This window comes from Salmo trutta, chromosome 15, assembly GCF_901001165.1.
Source record: "Salmo trutta chromosome 15, fSalTru1.1, whole genome shotgun sequence".
Taxonomy (NCBI): Eukaryota; Metazoa; Chordata; class Actinopteri; order Salmoniformes; family Salmonidae; genus Salmo; species Salmo trutta.
Window position 1 is genome coordinate 26,476,092 of NC_042971.1, and position 21,926 is coordinate 26,498,017.

Here is a 21,926-nt window from a genome sequence, read left to right on the forward strand (position 1 = left end):
CACACAATAGCCTATTTTGACAGAGCTAAAACAGGCTTTTAGAAATGTTTGCAAATGTATTACAAATAAAAAACTGAAATACCTTATTTACATAAGTATTCAGACCCTTTGCTATGAGACTCGAAATTGATGTCAGGTGCATCCTGTTTCCATTGATCATCCTTGAGATGTTTCTACAACTTGATTAGAGTCCACCTGTGGTCAATTCAATTGATTGGACATGATTTGGAAAGGCACACACCTGTCTATATAACGTCCCACAGTTGACAGTGCATGTCAGAGCAAAAACCAAGCCATGAGGTCGAAGGAGTTGTCCGTAGAGCTCAGAGACAGGAGTCTGTCGAGTCACAGATCTGGGGAACGGTACCAAAAAATGTCTGCAGCATTGAAGATCCCCAAGAACACAGTGGCCTCCATCATTCTTAAATGGAAGTTTGGAACCGCCAAGACTTTCAAGAGCTGGCCGCCCAACCAAACTGAGCAATCGGGGAGAAGGGCTTTGGTCAGGGAGGTGACCAAGAACCCAATGGTCACTCTGACAGAGCTCCAGAGTTCCTCTGTGGAGATGGGAGAACCTTCCAGAAGGACAACCATCTCTGCAGCACTCCACCAATCAGGCCTTCATGGTAGAGTGGCCAGACACTCTTCAGTAAAAGGCACATGACAGCCCGCTTGGAGTTTGCCAAAAGGCAACTTAAGGCTCTCAGACCATGAGAAACAAGATTCTCTGGTCTGATGAAACCAAGATTAAACCCTTTGGCCTGAATGCCAAGCGTCATGTCTGGAGGAAACCTGGCACCATCCCTACGATGAAGCATCGTGGTGGCGGCAACATGCAGTGGGGATGTTTTTTAGCGGCAGGGACTGGGAGACTAGTCTGGATCGAGGCAAAGCTGTACGGAGCAAAGTACAGAGAGATCCTTGATGAAAACCTGCTCCAGAGTGCTCAGGACCTCAGACTGGGGTTAAGGTTCACCTTCCAACAGGACAACAACTCTAAGCACACAGCCGAGACAACACATGGAGTGGATTTGGGACAAGTCCCTGAATGTCCTTGAGTGGCCCAGCCAGAGCCCGGACTTGAACCCGATCGAACATCTCTGGAGAGACCTGAAAATATCTTTGCAGCAATGTACTCATCCAACCTGACAGAGCTTGAGAGGATCTGCAGAGAAGAATGGGAGAAACTCGCCAAATACAGGTGTGCCAAGCTTGTAGAGCCATAACCAAGAAGACCCGAGGCTGTAATCACTGCCAAAGGTGCTTCAACAAAGTACTGAGTAATGGGTCTGAATAGTTATGTAAATGTGATATTTCAGTTTTGTATTTTTTTTTTTATAAATTAGCTAACATTTCTAAAAACGTGTTTTTGCTTTGTCATTATAGGGTATTGTGTGTACATTGATGAGGGGGGGAAAAAACAATTTAATCAATTTTAGAATTAGGCTGGAAATGTGGAAAAAGTCAATGGGCCTGAATACTTTCTGAAGGCACTGTACGTGGTTTCATATTATAAACAAGTGAGTCATGTTGTTTAGGCAACAATAACAAAAGGACACATGACTACTTGTTTCCCCAACTGAGTGTTCTGTCCATTCACCTCCTACAGGAAAAGGCCCCCCATCAAGTCCAAGAAGTCGCCGGTGGGAAACTGGCGCTCCTTCTTCAACCTGGGCAAGTCATCGTCCATGTCCAAGCGCAAGCTGCACCGCAACCCCAGCGAACCCAGTGAGCTCAAGACCATGGCCCTGGCAGGTTAGATTCCCTTTCTTCTTCCCTCCCAAAAACCAAGCCTTCACTCTCTGACCCTTCTCACAAATAGACATTCAATTTTCCATTTGGTTGGAACGGAAACTAATTTATGTGAACTTATGCCTGTCTGTCTCATGTCCCAGGAGGCAGAGGGGACACGGGGACACTCCGATCGGCCAAAAGCGAGGAGTCGCTCACCTCGCTACACAACGTTGAAGGTAATGTATAATGGGACTAATCTGACTTATCTCCACAGCACTCTGTATGCCTGATGGAGCCTGTTCTTGAGTGAAGTCTGCTATGGTCCAAGTAGTAATGTATTTGTATAGATTGTTTTTTCTAATAAAACATTTGTGACTTGTCTTTGAATTGATGAAGATTTCCCCCTGACTCCCGTAGGAGAGTCGAAGGTGTACCGTCCTCGGCGGCCCCGCTCCAGCAGCGATGCCCTCTCGGCTTCCTTCAACGGTGACCTGCTGGACAGCCACACCCGGCAGCACTGCAACTCCGATGACAATCTGGCCCAGAGCCACAGCGGGGGCGCCACCCGCGACGGGGGGGACAGCGATGGGGACGACGGGCCCATCTATGTTCCAGCCCTGATTTCGCCCCCACGTTCAGCCGGCGAGGACGTGGACCTTAGCCCCCCAGACATCGGCATGGCTTCGTTGGACTTTGACCCCATGTCGTTCCAGTGCAGCCTGCCCGACGGCTCCTTCTCCTTCCCCCTGGGGCTGAGCGATGTCGCTACGGGCGCGGCTGGCGAGGGCACCAGCCTGAAGAGGAACCCAGGCAGCATTGACAACGGCTCGGCGCTCGTCTCTCCCTCCTTCCTGGGGAAGTTCGCCAACCCCTTCTTCTCGCCTGACCTCAGCCCGGCCACGGGAGAGAAAGCAGGGAGCAAGAAGCTGGTCTGCTCAGTCTCTTTCTCTGACAAACCCGTACAGGCTATGTCCCCTAAAAAGTCAAAGTCGGACATTTTGGCTCCTCTGGCCATTTCAGAGCCGTTTGACATGGAGATTTCTAGTAGGCTTACAGAAAGCCATGGTGTTCCACAGCCTTCTTCCCCTCCCTCGGGACTGCCCTGGGACTCTCCTCTGTTAATGCGCTCAGTGCTGCTAAGGACAGGGGAGCCGTCACTGAGCGAGGCCTTTCAGATGGAGCTGCACTGTAAGCTCTCTGCCTACGACACTGAGAGCCAAGACTCCACAGGGGAAGAGAGCACTGCCCAGCAACCTCCAGCAACCAATAGCAAGGAACAATTAGGTTAGTGGTGCATACAGCTGCTTCATTGCATACAGCTGCTACTTTGCATACAGCTGCTACTTTGCATACAGCTGCTACATTTTCACTTTACCACCTATCATGTTTTTTTATGCTAAAAAGATAGTTCACCCAAATTACTAAATTATATAGTAGTTTCCTTTCCCTGTAAGCAGGAAGCTGCTTACAGGGTAAGGAAACCAATATGTAATTTAGGTGAACTGTCCATTTCAACTGTCCGTTTCTCTTTATAGTATAAGGCCTTTGTTTAATTATGCTTTGATTGACAATGCCTGTTTCGTTTCTAGGTTTAGTTTCCCCGCCTCATGCCTTTAACACCTTGCATGGATTTCAGCTCAGAGAAATCTTTCCACATGATGCCGCCAGAGCGCCAGGCTTAACTCTTCCCCCTCTCTCCTACTCTTGAAGACCAAGCCTGCCTTTTTTCTTTTTATTCCCCTCAAACGCACTTTCTCTTCTCTCTGTCCTCACACTGCAGTTCCCTTCTGTTTTTGTCCCCCTCCCAGGAGCCGTAGCTAGTCTGGACTCTCCAAAAGCCTCCCCCGGCCCTCTCAGCTCCTCCTCTGTGTCCCTCCTCCCTCCCCCGCCCCCTCCGAAGAACGCCGCCCGCATGTTGGCCCTGGCCCTGGCAGAGTCCGCCCAGCAGGCCTCTATCCTGACCCAGAAGAGGCCCTCCCAGTCCCAGCCCCCCACGCCAGTGTCCCCCATTAGACCCCTGGAGCCCTCACACTCCCTGGACTGGCCCCCTCCCCCAGCTCTGCGCCCCCAGATGTCCCTCGAGGAGGGACCCAGGGCAGGAGATGCCCAGACCCCAACCTTAACCCCCATCACCCCAAACCTTGCCCCTTCCTCCCCTCCCCCTCCCATCACCCCTACTGACAAACAGCCTTGCCAGTCAGTGAGCCATGAGTCCATCAGTGCAAAGTCCCCCTCCACTTCTCCCGGAGCCAGCCAGGATATGGATTTCACCCCACCGGCTTCCCCCCACCACCAGTGTACCACCACTCCCTACAGCTCTCCAGCTCATGTGTCCCCTACTCGGAGGAGTCCAGACAGGCAGCAGCCCGCCATGGGCCAGGTAGCGGTCAGTAGCACTGGATTCTCCACCACCACCCCAGGCACCACTCCCAAGAGCAAGGAGACGGGTGTCCTGCCACAGCCTGCTCCTGAGGTAAATTGGCGAAAATGTGTCATATTTGCAGAATATTTTTTATGAAGTAACTATATAGCCAACTGGAATTGTTTTTGGTTAATTTTCAGGTCCATGTAGATGAGACCGTCTGGTCGCCATCTCCGAAACCCTCAGAGCAGCGAGTTGCCGTTCCACAGCCTCAAATACAGTTCCATACTCATCCACAGGCCCAGCCACAGTCGCAGACTCAACCCCAGCCTCATCCCCAGCCCCACTCCCATCCCCAGCCTAACGCCAGAGTGGTCCCCACCCCATCCGAGCCAGTGGCGAGACCATGGGAGGCCATAAAGCCAGTTCAGCCCCGCACGGAGCCTGTGACCCACGCCCAAGGGCCCACGCCGCCAGCGCCTCCCGTCCGCTCCATTGAGAGCAAATTGGCAACCGCCGCCCTCAGCCACACAGAGGCCGCCAACCCCGCCATCTTCCACAACATCCTGACAGAGGCCTCCACGCCTGAGGAGGCCCTCGCCCATCCTCACCCTCCCCCGCGTAAGTCTTCCACCCAGCAGTCAGCCTACCTGTACCACACCAAGGGAGAGACTGCCTTACTGGAGCCTCCCGGGGAGGCCTACTACCATCAACGGGCCATTCCCGTGGGGCAGCCTTCGTACCACTACCGGCCAGACAGTGTTCCCCCACACCTCTCCTACGCGTCAAAGTCGGAGCCCCAGATACCTTACAGTGCCCGCACGGACCACCGCTACAACACCCTAGCTCACCCCAGGTCCTGCCACCAGTCAATGAAGCATCACGGGCCTCCCAGGGGTGGCGAGTACATATCACCCGGCCCGGGACACCACGGCCAGGGCTATGGACCCATGGAGGGAGCCCCGGTCTACCCCACCATCCGTAGGGTGCACTCGCTCCACGTGCCCTCAGCAATCCGCTCGGTGCCCATCCAGCGGACCGAGGTGCCTCCCGACGACGAGCTCTTCTACTACCAGCGGCCCGTCTACCAGTGCAATACCTACCAGCAGCCGCTGCAACAGTCCTCGCAGGCCGACTACCACGTCACCCAACTCCAGCCTTACTTTGAGAATGGCCGGGTGCAGTACCGTTACAGCCCCTATTCGCCTTGCGCCAACCCACTGGACGCCCCTTACTACGACGTGGACCCCTACGGGACCATCCGGCTGCGGCACTTCCACTCGTTCAGCAGTCGGGACCTGGGCCCCACCCTCAGTCGGTCGGGGGGCAAGGCGGGCGGCTACCACTACCTGTCCCGCCACATCCTCCCGCCGGGGAAGGAGCACAGCTTCGTCAGCAGAGACATGCCCCCGGGCCATGGCTCAAAGGGAGCCGCCGTCTACTTCGCATGGAACCCAGAGGACTCGGAAAGGCTCCGGATGCACTCCATCCACAGAGAGAGCAGGGCCAGGCAGAAGGTCAAGGGACCTGTCATGTCTCAGTATGACAACGTGGGCCTGTTCGTGCCAGGCGACCTGGGAGGGTACGAAACCCTACACCTGCGCAGTAAGTCGGACCCTGGCAAAGCCATGCTGATGACTGTCGAGGGTAAAGACGGGCGCTACGGAGTACCGCTGGGCTCCCAGCATGCTCCCCGACACCTTGTGTCTGACCCCGACGTCCTCATGTACATGGAGACGGAGAAGCACTGTCAGGGGAACGGCACCGGGGACAAACATAGCAACTCCAGGACCTGCCAGGCCTCCCACTCACACCAAGCCCAACACCCACCCCGCTACCAGGCCCATCAGCAGGACCCCAGCCGACACGACCCCGGGGACGGAGCACGGAGCTTCCAACCCCGCTACGAACAGCCCGATCCAGACCGCCACCAGAACAGGTCCAAAATCCCTGGTAGTTACCAGGACAACGATGACCACCAACACCAGTCGGCCCCCGTCAAAGCTCAGGCCCCTCCCAAGCCCGAGCGGTCGCACAGCATCCGAGAGCGCCAGCAGCAGCACTATAGCCAAGCTGCCACTTCCGAACCAGACAGAGACCACTCATACCAGCCCCACGGTGGGCAGCAGAGACACAGCACCATGGCGATACAGTCCCACTACGACAACCTGGATGATTACCACCCAGCAGCAATACCTCAGCCACAGGCCCCCATGCCAAACCCCCGCGGGGTCTCTTCTGCCTCTTTCCCCACCAACCCTGGCTTCACGGGAAGCCACAGCAACCGAGCGTACTCCACTGCCTTGGGCCAGGGCGCCTTCATCCCAGCTGAACTGGCCCTGCAGAGGCCCGAGACAGAAATACACGCTGAATGAAGAAAAGACTTGTAAAAAAATAAAAAAAGAATTGTGCAGGTTTTAGTAAGCAATGAAGTGACTCAGCTGGAGATGAAAATGTTCCACAGCCTCTGCAGGACAGTGGACTGTCGTCAGAACCTTTCGCATTATTTTTCTCTATTTTTTATGAATTGTAAAGACAATAAGATACTTTTTAGAGAATGTACCATACTTTCTTCAATTGTTCTAAGAAGCCACACAGTCATGACTCATTGAAATGGTGGATGATCATAGAAATGTATATGATATAAGCGAAAGGTCCAAGAAACCAGAACCGCAAAAATGTCAAATATGTGTACAAAGAACTACTGGTAAAAAGGGATTTGTTTTATTTTTGTGTCCAGTTTTGTTTTAACTGGGACTGGGGAGGTATGAGCATAACAGGGATGAAGGTTTGCATTTTAGAAATGCATGTTATCTCCAATCTCTTGTTTACCATTGATATCCATTGTGTACTTTCTGGATGTTTCAGTACAAGTTGTCGAGGGAGGAAGTCTGTAAGTCATCGTGCCCTCCCTCCTGTTTCTGTATACACAAGGCGTTACAGTATGTTCACTTTCAGTCTTCAAGCATCTCTGATTTGGGGTCGGGGCCCAATAGTACAAAGTGAGTTCTAGAACTAGACAGGGTACTTTCACCTAGTACTGTTGGGTTATGTTAATATTTTATTTGCTCTGTGATTGTGTACTTTTGCTATAAAACGGAGTGAATTGAATTATAATGGAATGTTTTGGAACCGAGATTTGTTCTTCATTGCAAGAGTGACCAAACATTTTGGCAGAGTATTTTTGGCCATGAAAGCATTCCTGCTGCACATGTATGGGTTGATGACCGAGTGAGAATGACAACGTTATCTTGAGAGGTGTAACAGAGTAATTCTTAAAATGTGTTTGTTATAGTCTTGTTTTTTTCTGCCAATTTCAAAGGACTTGAATGGACTGGACAACTTAATAAAATTATAAAAATTTGTTCTAACCAAAAAACGGATATTGTACAACACTTCACACAAATGTAAATGCTTGGTCACCCCTTGAGCAAGTTGAATTCACTCCAGCAAAGACATTTTGAAATAAATGTACATACTAATTTTCATAGAATGTGAAAAAGATGGTTTAATTTGAATGGACCATTTAAGAAAATGTGGAATAACTTTTATGGAATCAACTGTCTGCTTTCAGTGCAATTAGTCAATAGCCAGTCAAATTGGCAGAGGATTCAGATTCATCTCATTCAATTTCAAATGCAGGTCATATTTGCATTTGAAAACATTTGACTATATTTCAGTTGTAACGCCCATTGGCTTGTGAAGGTACTGTTCTATTTTGCCTTATGGTCCCTACCTGTTTAAACGGATACTAAACGGAATACTCCCAGATGTCCCTCCTTTGTTGTGGGGCACAGTAAGTGGCTAAATAACCACCTAGTCGTGTTTGAATGTGAAAACATCTCTTGTCTCAGTAACTGGAGAGTTATGCTGTTGGATATAACAAATAAAATTATTCAGGAAATAACAATGAAAATGAATGTCTGTCAGTGGGTTCTTTTGCTAAATTGTCATGTAGAATGTTCAATGCTACTTTTGATGGAGACCCTGAGCCTTTGTATTTCTCAAAGCTCCCTGAGATGTCTTGACCGTAGACATGATAAACACTTCAGAAATGTACAGTAGTTAGTCATTATTGTAATACCAATTTCAGTAAAATTTCCCTGTTAGATGCCAGAGGAAAGAAGCCAATTACAAAAGTATGTATTTGTGACATGCATTGCCTTTGACTAGAGAGAAAAAAAGTCTGGATATATGAAATTGTTTATTTTTGCTTCATTGCATATACTCAGTTTTCAGACTATCTATTTCTGTCGGGCCAATAAGAAAATCTAAAAATAGTCCAAGGATGCTTCACTCCAGGTTCAGTTATTGAACTGCAAGACAAATTGTGGGTTTGGGGGAGGGGAGTCCTTTTACATGAATGAGAATACCACAATGATTTTCTTTTGACCAGACTAGAGGAAATTACAGAAGAGTTCAACCACAGGTACATTGGATTGGGCACTGCATCCATTCACTGAGTAGCTAAGTCCCAGTGTTAGGTGTATTCTCGTGCAGACTCTGTAGAGCCAAATCTGACCACTTCATTTCTTGTTCTTTCACAGACTCTGTTGATCCTCCATTATCTTGCTCAGCTTCAGGCAGTTCACTCTGCAGGAAAAAATTAAAGTATTAACCACGAGAGCAAACTTGACTGAACAAAAATATAAACACAACATGTAAAGTGTTGGTCCCATGATTCATGAGCTCAAATAAAAAAAATCACAGATGCACAAAAAGTGTATTTCTCTCAAATGTTGTGCACAAATATGTTTACATAGCTGTTAGTGAGCATTTCTCCTTGGCCAAGATAATCCATCCAATTGACAGGTGTGGCATATAATGACGCTGATTTACACAGTGATTATTACACAGGTGCACCTTGTGCTGGGGACAATAAAAAGCGCAGTTTTGTTGGCGCGTGCAATTGGCATGTTGACTGCAGGAATGTCTGCCAGAGAATTGAATGTTTATTTCTTTACCATAAGCCATCAACGTCGTTTTAGAGTTTGGCAGTATATCCAACCAGCCTCACAACCGCAAACCATGTGTATTGCTGATGTCAACGTTGTGAACAGATTGCCCCATGGCAGCGGTGGGGTTATGGTATGGGCAGGCATAAACTACGGACGTTGAACACATTTGTATTATATCGATGACAATTTGAATGCACAAAAATACAGTGAGATCCTGAGGCCCATTTTTTGGGAGGGGGTATCTGTGACCAACAAATTCATCTCTCTATTCCCAGTCATGTGAAATCCATAGTTTAGGGCCTAATGAATTTATTTCAATTGACTGATTTCCTCATATGAACTAACTCAGTACAATCTTTGAAATTGCTGCATGTTGCATACATTTTTCAGTATAGTAATATTCAGTGGAGGCTGCAGAAGGGAGGACGGGTCATAGTAATGGCTGGAACGGATAGAATGGCATCAAACCATGTATATGATAACATTCCACTGATTCCGCTCCAGCCATTACCACAAGCCCAGTGTTGTCCAGAAGTATGAGTATCAGGCATAAATAATTTTATTCAGAAACCAGGTAAAAGAGGACTCATGCCAAAGGCATTTACTCTATTTGATTCCACCAGGGAGAGAAGAGAACCAGCAAACTACAACAGTGAGCAGATTTGCGGATTAAAGGTATGTATGAGACTAGTACTAGATGGCAAGTCTGAATGTCTCGTAATTCTACCTGGTCTCAGAGCAGTTTGTATTATTCTGAACGTACATCTAAAAGTCTCCACTTAGTATGGTATATGTTACGAATTCAAATTTGTTGTGGCTAATGTTGAGATTCAAAAGTGCAAGCTTTGGGTTGCGTTATATACCCACCCTCCTTTTGTTTTTTGCCTTAAGTAACCATACCAAATGTAACATACTAATTTGATTGTCACGGATATTTACTGTTACATTTAGTCTGAGGCCAGGCCGCTTATTTGGTAGCCAGGCAGTGAGCTGGTTTTAATATCTATTTCCTCGTTATCGAAGTTCCACCTGCAACATGAAACAGGTTTATAAATCACCATTGCCGTTAAACGTTTATCCCATGTATATACCATCCTACGCTAGAATCCTGTATTGTAGATATGTTACTAGTTAGATCAGAATATTTGGCAGAGCTGATGTAAATGCGAGGGTGCAAATGATTAAAAAGGGCTATGGCGCGTGTAACCGCACAACACAGTGCTTTCTAGCTATATAACGTAAGCTTGTTTTGGAAAGTGTAGTCCAAATGTTATTTTTTGGCTTCATACATCAGCGATTTGGATTTGCCATCAAATAGCTAATACATTTGATGCTGCCATCATTATTCATATTCACGAATTATATATAAACTAATAATTGAGTGAGACCGTTGTAGAAGCTAAATTAATGCTATATCATGTAGCAGTTATCAAGTTAGCTAATCCTCATCTACAGCATAAACATTGTTTAAAGGGTTTACATACCAATGGGATAGTGACGTCTTCATAAGGTAGACGGTCTTCCCTCCAAGCATCATCTGTAAGGTCAAGAACCCTGCCATCTCTTTGAACTTCACTGTCCATCTCTGGATGTTTTGGTTGCCTGCTAGTAGTGCTAGCTAGGTGTGAAGATGGCACAATACAGTATCCTTGTTTGTTGTGGTGGTTTAACCGTAGAAAAGTAGTCTGGTGTGGCAAGTCAGAAGTCTCAATATAGGCTTATGAAGCTAATTTATTTCCCAAAATATGTAATGTAAACACAATAATTTAACCAAACAATGAAGCCTTGCAAAAATCCTTAAAACCTGCGATTCAAATGAGTCGCAGTATTTTGACGTCATATTCTTCGGGAGGGGGATAAGTGCGGTGTTCACGGGTTTCCACTAGATAACACAGCCACAAAGTCAAAATTAGCAACACAACTTTGCATTTATGTCTGACGCGTGCCACATTCAACCAGTTAACAAGTCAAACATTTTAAGACTTTCCAAATTCCGACTAGCACTAGAACGCAGTTGAGCTTACATTCAAATTATGGAATGGTTGTGTCGCAACTGTTCATAAATCAAATGCCTTCTAGTGAAGGGACGTTCGCGAACGAACTGCGCTTTTTGGACGGATTTTTATGTTAAAAGTTAAGAACCGAATCGCATCGGTAAAAAAAAAATGCCGTTAATTTGACTCCCTGATTTGCATACTGTACCTCTGTTTTCTGACATTCAAACAACGATTATCTGCAAAAAAGTTACATAATCATTATCTGAAGATGGTGAATCCTCACTGCAGAAACAATAAATAGTGGGGAGCGCACAGAACCTGTCCCAGCCTTCTGTCGCCAAAGGCAGGAGCAAAAAAATCGCTAAATTTACTTCAAAGGCATTGAAGTTAGGTTCTGAATTAAATGTGAAAAGATACTTTCTGTATGTATAAAATACATATTTTCTAGGACGTTGAAAATGCATATTTTCAAGACGTTGAAATCAGGTTCATTTTCGGTTCTGAATGAAAGTTGAAAATATGTAAACTCAGCAAATAAAGAAACGTCCTCTCACTGTCAACTGCGTGTATTTTAAGCAAACTTAACATGTATAAATATTTGTATGAACATAAGATTCAACAACTGAGACACAACTGAACAAGTGACTAACATAAATGTAATAATGTGTCCCAGAACAAGGGGGGGGGGTCAAAATCAAAAGTAACAGTCAGTAACTGGTGTGGCCACCAGCTGCATTAAGTACTGCAGTGCATCTCCTCCTCATGGACTGCACCAGATTTGCCAGTTCTTGCTGTGAGATGTTACCCCACTCTTCCACCAAGGCACCAGCAATTTCCAGGACCTTTCTGGGGGAATGGCCCTAGCCCTCACCCTCCAATCCAACAAGTCCCAGACGTGCTTAATGGGATTGAGATCCGGGCTCTTCGCTGGCCATGGCAGAACACTGACATTCCTGCCTTGCAGGAAATCACGCACAGAACGAGCGGTATGGCTAGTGCCATTGTCATGCTGAAGGGTACCACATGAGGGAGGAGGATTGCCTGCAATGACAACAAGCTCAGTCCGATGATGCTGTGACACCGCCCCAGACCATGACAGACCCTCCACCTCCAAGTCGATCCCGCTCCAGAGTACAGACCTCGGTGTAACGCTCATTCCTTCGACGATAAACGCGAATCCGACCATCACCACTGGTGAGACAAAACCGCGACTCGTCAGTGAAGAGCACTTTTTGCCAGTCCTGTCTGGTCCAGCGACTGTGGGTTTGTGCCCATAGGCAACGCTTTTGCCGTTGATGTCTGGTGAGGACCTGCCTTACAATAGGCCTACAAGCCCTCAGTCCAGCCTCTCTGTCTATTGCGGACAGTCTGAGCACTGATGGAGGGATTGTGTGTTCCTGGTGTAACTCGGGCAGTTGTTGTTGCCATCCTGTACCTGTCCCGCTGGTGTGATGTTCGGATGTACCGATCCTGTGCAGGTGTTGTTACACGTGGTCTGCCACTGCGAGGACGATCAGCTGTCCATCCTGTCTCCCTGTAGCGCTGTCTTAGGCGTCTCACAGTATGGACATTGCAATTTATTTCCCTGGCCACATCTGCAGTCCTCATGCCTACTTGCAGCATGCCTAAGGCACATTCACGCAGATGAGCAGGGACCCTGGGCATCTTTTGTTTGGTGTTTTTCAGAGTCAGTAGAAAGGCCTCTTTAATGTCCTATGTTTTAATAACTATGACCTTAATTTACTACCGTCTGTAAGCTGTTAGTGTCTTAACGTTCCACAGGTGCATGTTCATTAATTGTTTATGGTTAATTGAACAAGCATGGGAAACAGTGTTTAAACCCTTTATAATGAATATCTGTGAAGTTATTTGGATTTTTACGAATTCTTTGAAAGACAGTGTCCTGAAAAAGGGAAGTTAATTCTTTCTGAGTTTATTTTACAGACGTTGAAAATATGTATTTTCCAGATGTTGAAATCAGGCTTATTTTTAGTTCTGAATGAAAGTTGAAAATAAGTAATTAGTAGACTATTTTTGGGCCAAATCAAGGCTGGTCCAGACCGGACGAAAAAACAATGTCAAGGCCGGTCCGGAACTGCACCAAAAAAAAGACGTCCAAAAGGCATCAGAGTCAGTCCGTGCTTACTGAGTTGTAGCGTACAGTGTTGCCTGAAATTGAATTTTATGAATGCCCATCTATCAAATGTTATTGGTCACATACACGTGTTTAGCAATGTTAATGTGGGTGTTGCGAAATGCTTGTGCTTCTAGCTCCGACAGTGCAGTAATATCTAACAAGTAATATCTAACAATTACACATGTACCCAATACACACAAATCTAGTAAAGGAATGGAATTAAGAATATAAAAATATATTGATGAGCAATGTCAGAGCGACATAGAATAAGATACAGTAGAATAGTATCGGATAAAGTATATACATATGAGAGGGTATGTAGACATTATTAAAGTGACTAGTGTTCCATTTATTAAAGTGGCCAGTGATTTCAAGTCTATTTATATAGGCAGCAGCCTCTACGTGCACAGACAGCATGGTGAAGAAGGCGCAGCAGCGCCTCTTCAACCTCAGGAGGCTGAAGAAATTCGGCTTGTCACCAAAAACACTCACAAACTTTTACAGATGCACAATCGAGAGCATCCTGTCGGGCTGTATCACTGCCTGGTATGGCAGCTGCTCGGCCCATAACCGGAAGGCTCTCCAGAGGGTAGTGAGGTCTGCACAACGCATCACCGGGTGCAAACTACCTGCCCTCCAGAACACCTACACCACCAGGAGTCACAGGAAGGCCAAAAAGATCATCAAGGACAACAACCACCTGAGCCACTGCCTGTTCACCCCGCTATCATCCAGAAGGCGAGGTCAGTACAGGTGCATCAAAGCAGGGCCCGAGAGACAGCTTCTATCTCAAGGCCATCAGACTGTTAAATAGCCATCAAATCAAATGTATTTGTCACATACACTTGCATTAACACCTGCTAACCATGTGTAGCGAAATGCTTGCACTTCTTTTTATCCTTTATTCAACAAAGTAAGTCAGTTAAGAACAAATTCTTATTTACAATGACGGCCTGATGGGGAACAGTGGATTAACTGCCTTGTTCAGGGGAACAACGACATATTTTTACCTCGTCAGCTTGGGTATTCGATCCAGCAACCTTTCAGTTGCTGGCCCAACACTCTAACCACTAGGCTACCTGCCACCCCTCTTGCCTATGTACTGGAGTCATAGCTTAAAAATGGACCAATATAAGTATAAAGAGGGGTTCCTGCAGATGCAGTATTGCCCACATGCAGGAATGCCCCGAATTGCAGGCTACAGTTGCGACGTTCTCAAATGATGCGGCTCACTGAAAACACTCGGAATGCCCATTACTAGTGCCTTCATCAGTGTAAGCAATTTATTAACAGAAAGTGGTCAAATGAGACTTTTCAAAATGTCCACCTTTGTGCTACACATCCAATAAATGGAGTGATGTGATTGGTCAATGAGTTACAAAAACATGACCAATTAGAGTCAATGTTCAACCGACCAATGATGATGGATCATCCCAGGAGGGGGCAGGACAGGTGGCTGATTGGCCCAGGTGGGAGAGCAGAAAAGGCTCTCTTTGGCAATGGACAGGTTCATTTGATGGGCATCCAATATGACTCCCTCCAATCTGACATTATTTGAGTCTTGTTTTAGATTAGCCTACTGCTGTTATGGATTGTGAAGTAGTAAATTAATTAGGGCATTATGTTGAGAGATTTCTGGGCGAAGTACATATTTTACATCCATCCCAAGTACAATTACTGGTGTAAGAACTGCTCAAGTAAAATGTAGCTGATTTAAAAAGTACTCAGTAAAAGAAATTGAGTTTTACAAGAAAAATATTTACCTTGATAATTAGCCAATTTCGCTAAGGTTACCTGAATGTTGTTACACGTGATCTTTACCATGCGTTACATTTAAAAAGGAAGAAAGGAAATGAATGTACAGTAGGAACTACCAACTATTTTATGAGTTGCAACAAGGCATATTTGTATGTAAAATAATAAAGGATTTGTCCAAAATATATTGAGGGTTCTTTTTTTTTTACAATCAAATCTCTCTTTTTTATGTAAATGAAATGTTCTAGAAGTGTACAGACACCCTTTTTGTGATTTCACGTTTTTGAGAAATTTACCCCAAACAGCAAATCACCTTCTCATCCTCGTTGTGTAGTATGGGGGCCCTGAAAAAACATTAGCAAAAGGCTCCAAAAACACCCAAAGACGTCCTTTTAGAAATGGCAAGGCTCTCAGTATAGTGAAGCAGTTATTTATATGTTGTACAAATGAATTGTGTCATTCTGAACTTTATCCGCAAAGTTCAATTCCATTTTGTTTCCGACTGGAGAGATAATTTTGGCCATGTAGTGTTTGTGGACACCTGATCATTGAACGTCTCATTCCAAAATCATGAACATTAATATGGAGTTGGTCCCCCCTTTGCTGCTATAACAGCCTCCACTCTTCTGGGAAGGCTTTCCACTAGATGTTGGAACATTTGCTGTGGGGACTTGCTTCCATTCAGCCACGAGCATTAGTGAGGTCGGGCACTGATGTTGGGCGATTAGGCCTGGCTCGCAGTCGGCGTTCCAATTCATCCCAAAGGTGTTTGATGGGGTTGAGGTCATGGCTCTGTGCAGGCAGGCCAGTCAAGTTCTTCCACACCGATCTCGACAAACCATTTCTGTATGGACCTCGCTTTGTGCACGGGGGAATTGTCACGCTGCATCAGGAAAGGACCTTCCACAAAGTTGGAAGCATAGAATCATCTAGAATGTCATTGTATGCTGTAGCATTACGATTTCCCTTCACTGGAACTAGGGGGTATAGCCCAAACCATGAAAAACAGCCCTAGACCATTTATTCCTCCACCAAACTTTACCGTTGGCACTATGCATTGGGGCAGGTAGCGTTCTGCTGGCATCCGCCAAACCCAGATTCATCCGTCGGATTGCCAGATGGTAAAGCGTGATTCATCACTCCAGAGAACGCGTTTCCACTGTTTGAGTCCAATGGCGGCGAGCTTTATACCACTCCAGCCGACGCTTGGCATGGTGACCTTAGGCTTGTGTGAGGCTGCTTGGCCATGGAAACCCATTTCATGAAGCTCCCGACGAACAGTTATTGTGCTGACGTTGCTTCCAGAGGCAGTTTGGAACTCGGTTTTGAGTGTTGCAACCGAGGACGGACGTTTTTTATGCTCTACATGCTAGATGGCAGCAGTGTATGTGCAAAGTTTTACACTGATCCAATGAACCATTGCATTTCTGTTCAAAATGTTGTGTCAAGACTGCCCAAATGTGCCTAATTTGTTTATTAATAACTTTTCATGTTCAAAATTGTGCCCTCTCCTCATTAGCCTATGTTAGCTCAACCGTCCCGTGGAAGGGACACCAATCCCAAAGAAGAAAGGCTTTCTTACAGGGGAAAAAAACTGAAATTAATATATACTGAACAAAAATGAAAATAAAACAACATGCAACAATTTCAAAGATTTTACTCAGTTACAGTTCAGAAAAGGAAATCAGCCAATTGAAATAAATAAATTGGGCCCTAATCTAATGATTTCACATGACTGGGCAGGGGCAGGGCCGCGAAAGGCAACCACGCTTTGCATCGCGGCAATAGGGTTAAGTGCAAAGTGGCTCATTAGCAAGGATCGCTAAAATATACTTATGCTGCATTGAAGGTTTGCTAGTCATGTTTACAGTTAATAACTTGTAAGTACAGTTTTAAAGTAACATTCCGTCTCAGGATATAAAAGTGTCACCTCTTTGGTGACACTTTTCCCACTTTGGAAGGTATGTCCAAAATTGGTAGACAGTTCCTAAAAAATACATTTACATTACAGAGCAGCGCACAAGTATTAAATCCATATTTTCGATGCTACTTCACCTCCCTAAATCAAAATCATGCATGGATGCCAATGTGTTCCTTCAGGCAGTGTTAGATTTCTTTCATCTTGGAAGTGCCTTTGGCTATAGGATTGTTTGGTGCTGTTCATTGATTTTCTGCCACTGCTTGATGCTTGGCTGTTTGGTTTGTCACTGGTTTTTGCTCTACTGCTATATACATTTGCCTGTTGGGCTCCGCTTGTCTGTCTGTGGAGTTTGTGCTTATTTTAATTCTCGTCTGCTGGAGTTTGTGCTGATTTTAATTCTTGTCTGCAGCAAACCTGTGCTGCAACTTTGCATGGTTTCTTGGAATGGCTACGATCATAATGCTTAACCCATATTGTCTACCTTAGGTAGGGGCTTGTCATTTCTGGGAAGGGCCAGCCCTTTACTATGGCAGGTGTCTGCTCTTATCTCTGAATAGATTTAGTGTGTTTTGCTATGACTTGGAATTGCCTTTGGCGTATCTGCCAGTGTGCTGCCTTGTAGCTCTGGAGTGTTGTGTGCTGAGATGTTGTGAATGTCAGAAGCAAGAAATTAAAAGCATTCGTTTGGCTCCAGCAGGTGTACAATTTTGCATTTGCTCCTTTCCCTATTAGTGCCGTGAACAATATTCCCTGTAATCGCCGACTGTAGACTACAAATTCACCAAGTTCACATGTTATACATTTGCTCAAGACCCTTCTTTTTGGGCCCTAAAAATGTCATTTTTTTGTCTACTGGTTTTCAAATCCAACTTCATCAATTGCCATCGCAGTAAATGTTTGTTTGTATACAGTAGTTGTCACTTCCATCTGAGGGGATGTCAGAGGGAGCCTTTCCGCAATAATCCACCGGAATGCAGAGACTGGCCCTTGGGAGCCATACAGAGCATGGTTCCAGGAGATGTCCAGGTAGGCTGTAGCAGGCATGGAATGCCAACTCATGTTGTATGCATTTTAATCATAAAAGGCTGGAGTACCCACATTTTGAACACAGTGAGCTGTCATACAAGGTTCCAAAAAAATACATTTTATGTATACTGTACTATGTATTCTACTCCATAGGCCCATCACCCATGACCAGCCGAGCGACATACTGAAGCAAGACCCATGACCAACCGTGTGACATCCTGAAGCAAGGTCACTGGAGCAACCCATTGGAAAGATCATTCCATCATCCAGCCTGTCCTGAAGTTGTCAGGGGCCTCATTTATAAATGTTGTGTACGCATAAAATATGCCCCAAAATGTGCATGCGCCAGTTCATGCAAAAGTTAGCTTTTGTAAAAACTGAATGTGCTTATCCTCCCGCAAACTTTAGACCATGTGTTCGCAGTTTCTAGTGGTTGAAGTATTGCTTGGCAAGAAGGCAAAAGTAGCCTAGTAGTAGCCTTGTCCTTTTGCAAATTGGGAATCATGATGACACTCTTATTCCAAAAAAAAGGAAAAAAAAAGTAATAAACAGGTAGCTAAATATAATAAGATGCAATCATTGGCCATTAGTGAGAAGAGCGAAAATCTATTTCTTTTATCTTGGCTTTCTAAACTAATTAGAAATAGGCATGTATTTCCAATAATGTATTTAATTTCCATGATCGTTGCACAATACATTTCTCAACATTTCTGGCCATGATGAGTTCATACTGTATTCCTGAAGTAGCCACACAACAAATTACCATGCACATCGCTCATTTAATTGGACCTATTACATACGCTATTATAATTTAAAGCAATGTCATACATCTGGCATCTGCCACAATTGCAGCGAGTTGTCATAAATATTTTCTATACCCATCCCCAAGATCAGCTGTACGTGGTACTTCCTGAAGCAGCCCATTCGAAAGTCTGCAGTCTACTGTCTAGCCTTTCCTCAAGTCAGGTGAGAATTGAAACTTGACCTGTTGGAATTGAAACTTGACCTGAGACTCTCTACATCAGTCTCACAACTCAATCGCTGGTTGAAAACTGTTTCCTGCCCCTCCCAAAAGATAGAATTTGTAGATAATTGGCCCCCTTTCTGGGACCAAGCCTGGCCTGGCCTGCTGAGGAGTGAAGGACTCCATCCTAGCTGGACAGGTGCTCTCATCTTATCAATCAACATAGACAGGGCTCTAACTCCTCTAGCTCCACAATGAGATAGGGTGCAGGCCAGGCAGCAGGGTGCAGGCCAGGCAGCAGGGTGCAGGCCAGGCAGCAGGGTGCAGGCCAGGCAGCAGGGTGCAGGCCAGGCAGCAGGGTGCAGGCCAGGCAGCAGGGTGCAGGCCAGGCAGCAGGGTGCAGGCCAGGCAGCTTAGTGGAGTCTGACACTAGCATAGGCAGTCAGCTCAGCTATCCCCATTGAGACTGTCTGTGCCCCGATCTAGGTTGGGCAAAACTAAACATGGCATTGTTCGCAATCTCCTCCATTCCCGTCATTATTGAAAGAGATTGTGATATCTCACATCTCAAAATAGGGCTACTTAATGTTAGATCCCTCACTTCCAAGGGAGTTATAGTCAATGAACTAATCACTGATCATAATCTTGATGTGATTGGCCTAACTGGGGTGGCAGGTAGCCTAGTGGTTAGAACATTGGGCCAGTAACCAAAAGGTTGCTAGATTGAATCCCCGAGCTGACAAGGTAAAAATATGTCGTTCTTCCCCTAAACACGGCAGTTAACCCACTGTTCCTAGGCTGTCATTGTAAATAAGAATTTGTTCTTAACTGACTTGCCTAGTTAAATAAATTTTTGAAAATAAACCATGGCTTAAGCCTGATAAATTTACTGGGTTAAATGAGGCCTCTCTTGGTTACACTAGTGACCATATCCCGCAAAGGCAGAGGTGTTGCTAACATTTACGATAGCAAATTTAATTTACAAAAAAAAATCTAACTTGGTTTTTGTCTTTTGAGCTTCTACTCATGAAATCTATGCAGTCTACTCAATCACGTACAGGCCTCCTGGGCCGTATACAGCGTTCCTCACTGAGTTCCCTAAATTCCTATCGGACCTTGTAATCATGGCAGATAATATTCACATTTTTGCTGACTTTAATATTCAGTCCACAGACCCACTCCAAAAGGCTTTCAGAGCCATCATCGACTCAGTGGGTTTTGTCCAACATGTCTCTGGACCTATTCACTGCCGCAGTCATACCCTGGACCTAGTTTTGTCCCATGGAATAAATATTGTGGATCTAAACGTTTTTCCTCATAATCCTGAACTATCGAACCACCATTTTATTACATTTGCAATCGCAACAAATAATCTGCTTAAACCCTAGATTCCTAGATGCCCTTCCAGACTCCCTCCACCTACCAAAGAACGTCGGAGTACAAAAATCTGTTAACCACCTAACTGAGGTACTACATTTAACCTTGCGTCATACCCTAGATGCAGTCACACTTTTGCGGTGACCATAGTCATGAAAGAAGTCAAATTCCACATGACCGTTTAGTCACGGTAATTAGGCATCTCCAACATGCTAACTGCCTGGTACTCAGCACTCTATTGCCCCTCTAATCACTTTGACATCAATGCAAATGTCTTTGAAAATCTAATGAAACACTTTGAGAGCCAATGAGCTCATGTTGGGCAACATTTCTATAGGCTATGCAATTGTGGGAGAAAACAAGTGATGGCTGCTAATAAAAAGAGGAGCTTTCTATAGGCTAGGCTTACTATATTTATTTCTCAACTTTCCTAATATTAAGCACATTACTTATATTTACAACAGGAATATAGCCTACCTGGTTGGCATGAAAATAAACCACGAGGAAAAGCATCCTCCATTCGCTATTTAAGTGCATAGATGACAGGTATTTATTTTTTCCCACTGCCCCTGTTTTGATACAGGTGCATGATAATGGTCCATTCTAAATCATAACAAATGTCACACATATATTATTTAGTATATATAAAGACAAGATTAAATCAAGAATAGTCTAATGGGTGACAATATTAGCCTATCACTTGTGAATTATATATTATCACTTGTGAATGATGCCCAGCATAAGAAACAATGCCTTTTTTTGTGACTTTGAATCATAGTCACACACCTCATGTAGCCTAGCCCATAGGCCTATATGTTTTAGTAAGGTTTGTATCACAACTAAAGTGGCCAAATAACTTCTTAAAATTAAGCACAGTTTTATCTCATTCTCTTCATTCAAAGACTGTCATGGACACTCTTACTGAGAGTTGTGGCTGCTTTGTGTGATGTGTTGTTGTCTCTACCTTCTCGCCCTTCATGCTGTTGTCTGTGCCCAATAATGTTTGTACCATGTTTTGTGCTGCTACCATGTTGTTCTGCTACCATGTTGTTGTTATGTTGTGTTTCTACCATGCTATGCTGTCATGTTGCTGCCTTGCTATGTTGTTGTCTTAGGTCTCTCTTTATGTAGTGCTGTCTCTCTTGCCGTGATGTGTGTTTTGTCCTATATTTTTTTATTTATTCCCCGCAGGAGGCCTTTTGGTAGGCCGTGTCATTGTAAATAAGAATTTGTTCTTAACTGACTTGCCTAGTTAAATAAAGGTTAAATAAAACATGAATCCGCTTTACAAGGGGTGTAGAGCCTATCTGACATATATAATCAGCGCGTGAGTTTCAAATTTGGGGGTACATTTTCACCATAAAAATGCACCTTTATAATAAAAGCATTACATGCACAATTGCATTTGGGGTCACTTTTTTGATAATGGTGTTTTCAGCTAATGGAACATTTGCACTTATAGCCTACTACCATGTGCGCATTGCTGCGCTTACAATGTGAAGAAATAGCCTAATAGTTTATCAACATTTTAAGCTAAACGTTATGATCTGTTGCGTCAGCCACATTGCAAAACATATGTTTTTTGATGCTAGTGGTTGTATTAATTTGGAATCTATCGCATCCCACAACTGTCCCAGACTGTTTGGAATAAAAAATGTTGTTGCACAGAATAGAATAGGTCAACGTTTGTACTAT

The 21,926-nt window shown here is 45.1% G+C and overlaps 2 protein-coding genes across 7 annotated transcripts in view; one reads left to right on the top strand and one right to left on the bottom strand.

Annotated features, from left to right (window-relative positions):
- arhgap32b (Rho GTPase activating protein 32b) overlaps nt 1–8,012 on the top strand; it is a 232,009-nt gene extending 223,997 nt beyond the window's left edge. For all 6 annotated transcript variants that reach the window (XM_029690801.1, XM_029690800.1, XM_029690802.1 and 3 more), the window contains 5 exons: nt 1,610–1,755; nt 1,896–1,970; nt 2,152–3,018; nt 3,543–4,207; nt 4,297–8,012. In XM_029690801.1, coding sequence (XP_029546661.1) covers nt 1,610–1,755; nt 1,896–1,970; nt 2,152–3,018; nt 3,543–4,207; nt 4,297–6,471 — 3,928 coding nt within the window. In that variant the 3' untranslated portion in view covers nt 6,472–8,012. The remainder of the gene's footprint in view (nt 1–1,609; nt 1,756–1,895; nt 1,971–2,151; nt 3,019–3,542; nt 4,208–4,296) is intronic.
- A 269-nt stretch (nt 8,013–8,281) lies between these two features.
- Nucleotides 8,282–11,335, bottom strand: anapc13 (anaphase promoting complex subunit 13). The gene is made up of 2 exons (XM_029690806.1): nt 10,539–11,335; nt 8,282–8,689 (listed from the first exon to the last, which is right to left on the bottom strand). Exons 1-2 carry the CDS (start codon nt 10,635–10,637, stop codon nt 8,564–8,566), a joined length of 225 nt encoding a protein of 74 aa, XP_029546666.1. The 5' UTR covers nt 10,638–11,335; the 3' UTR covers nt 8,282–8,563.
- Between the last annotated feature and the right edge of the window lie 10,591 nt (nt 11,336–21,926).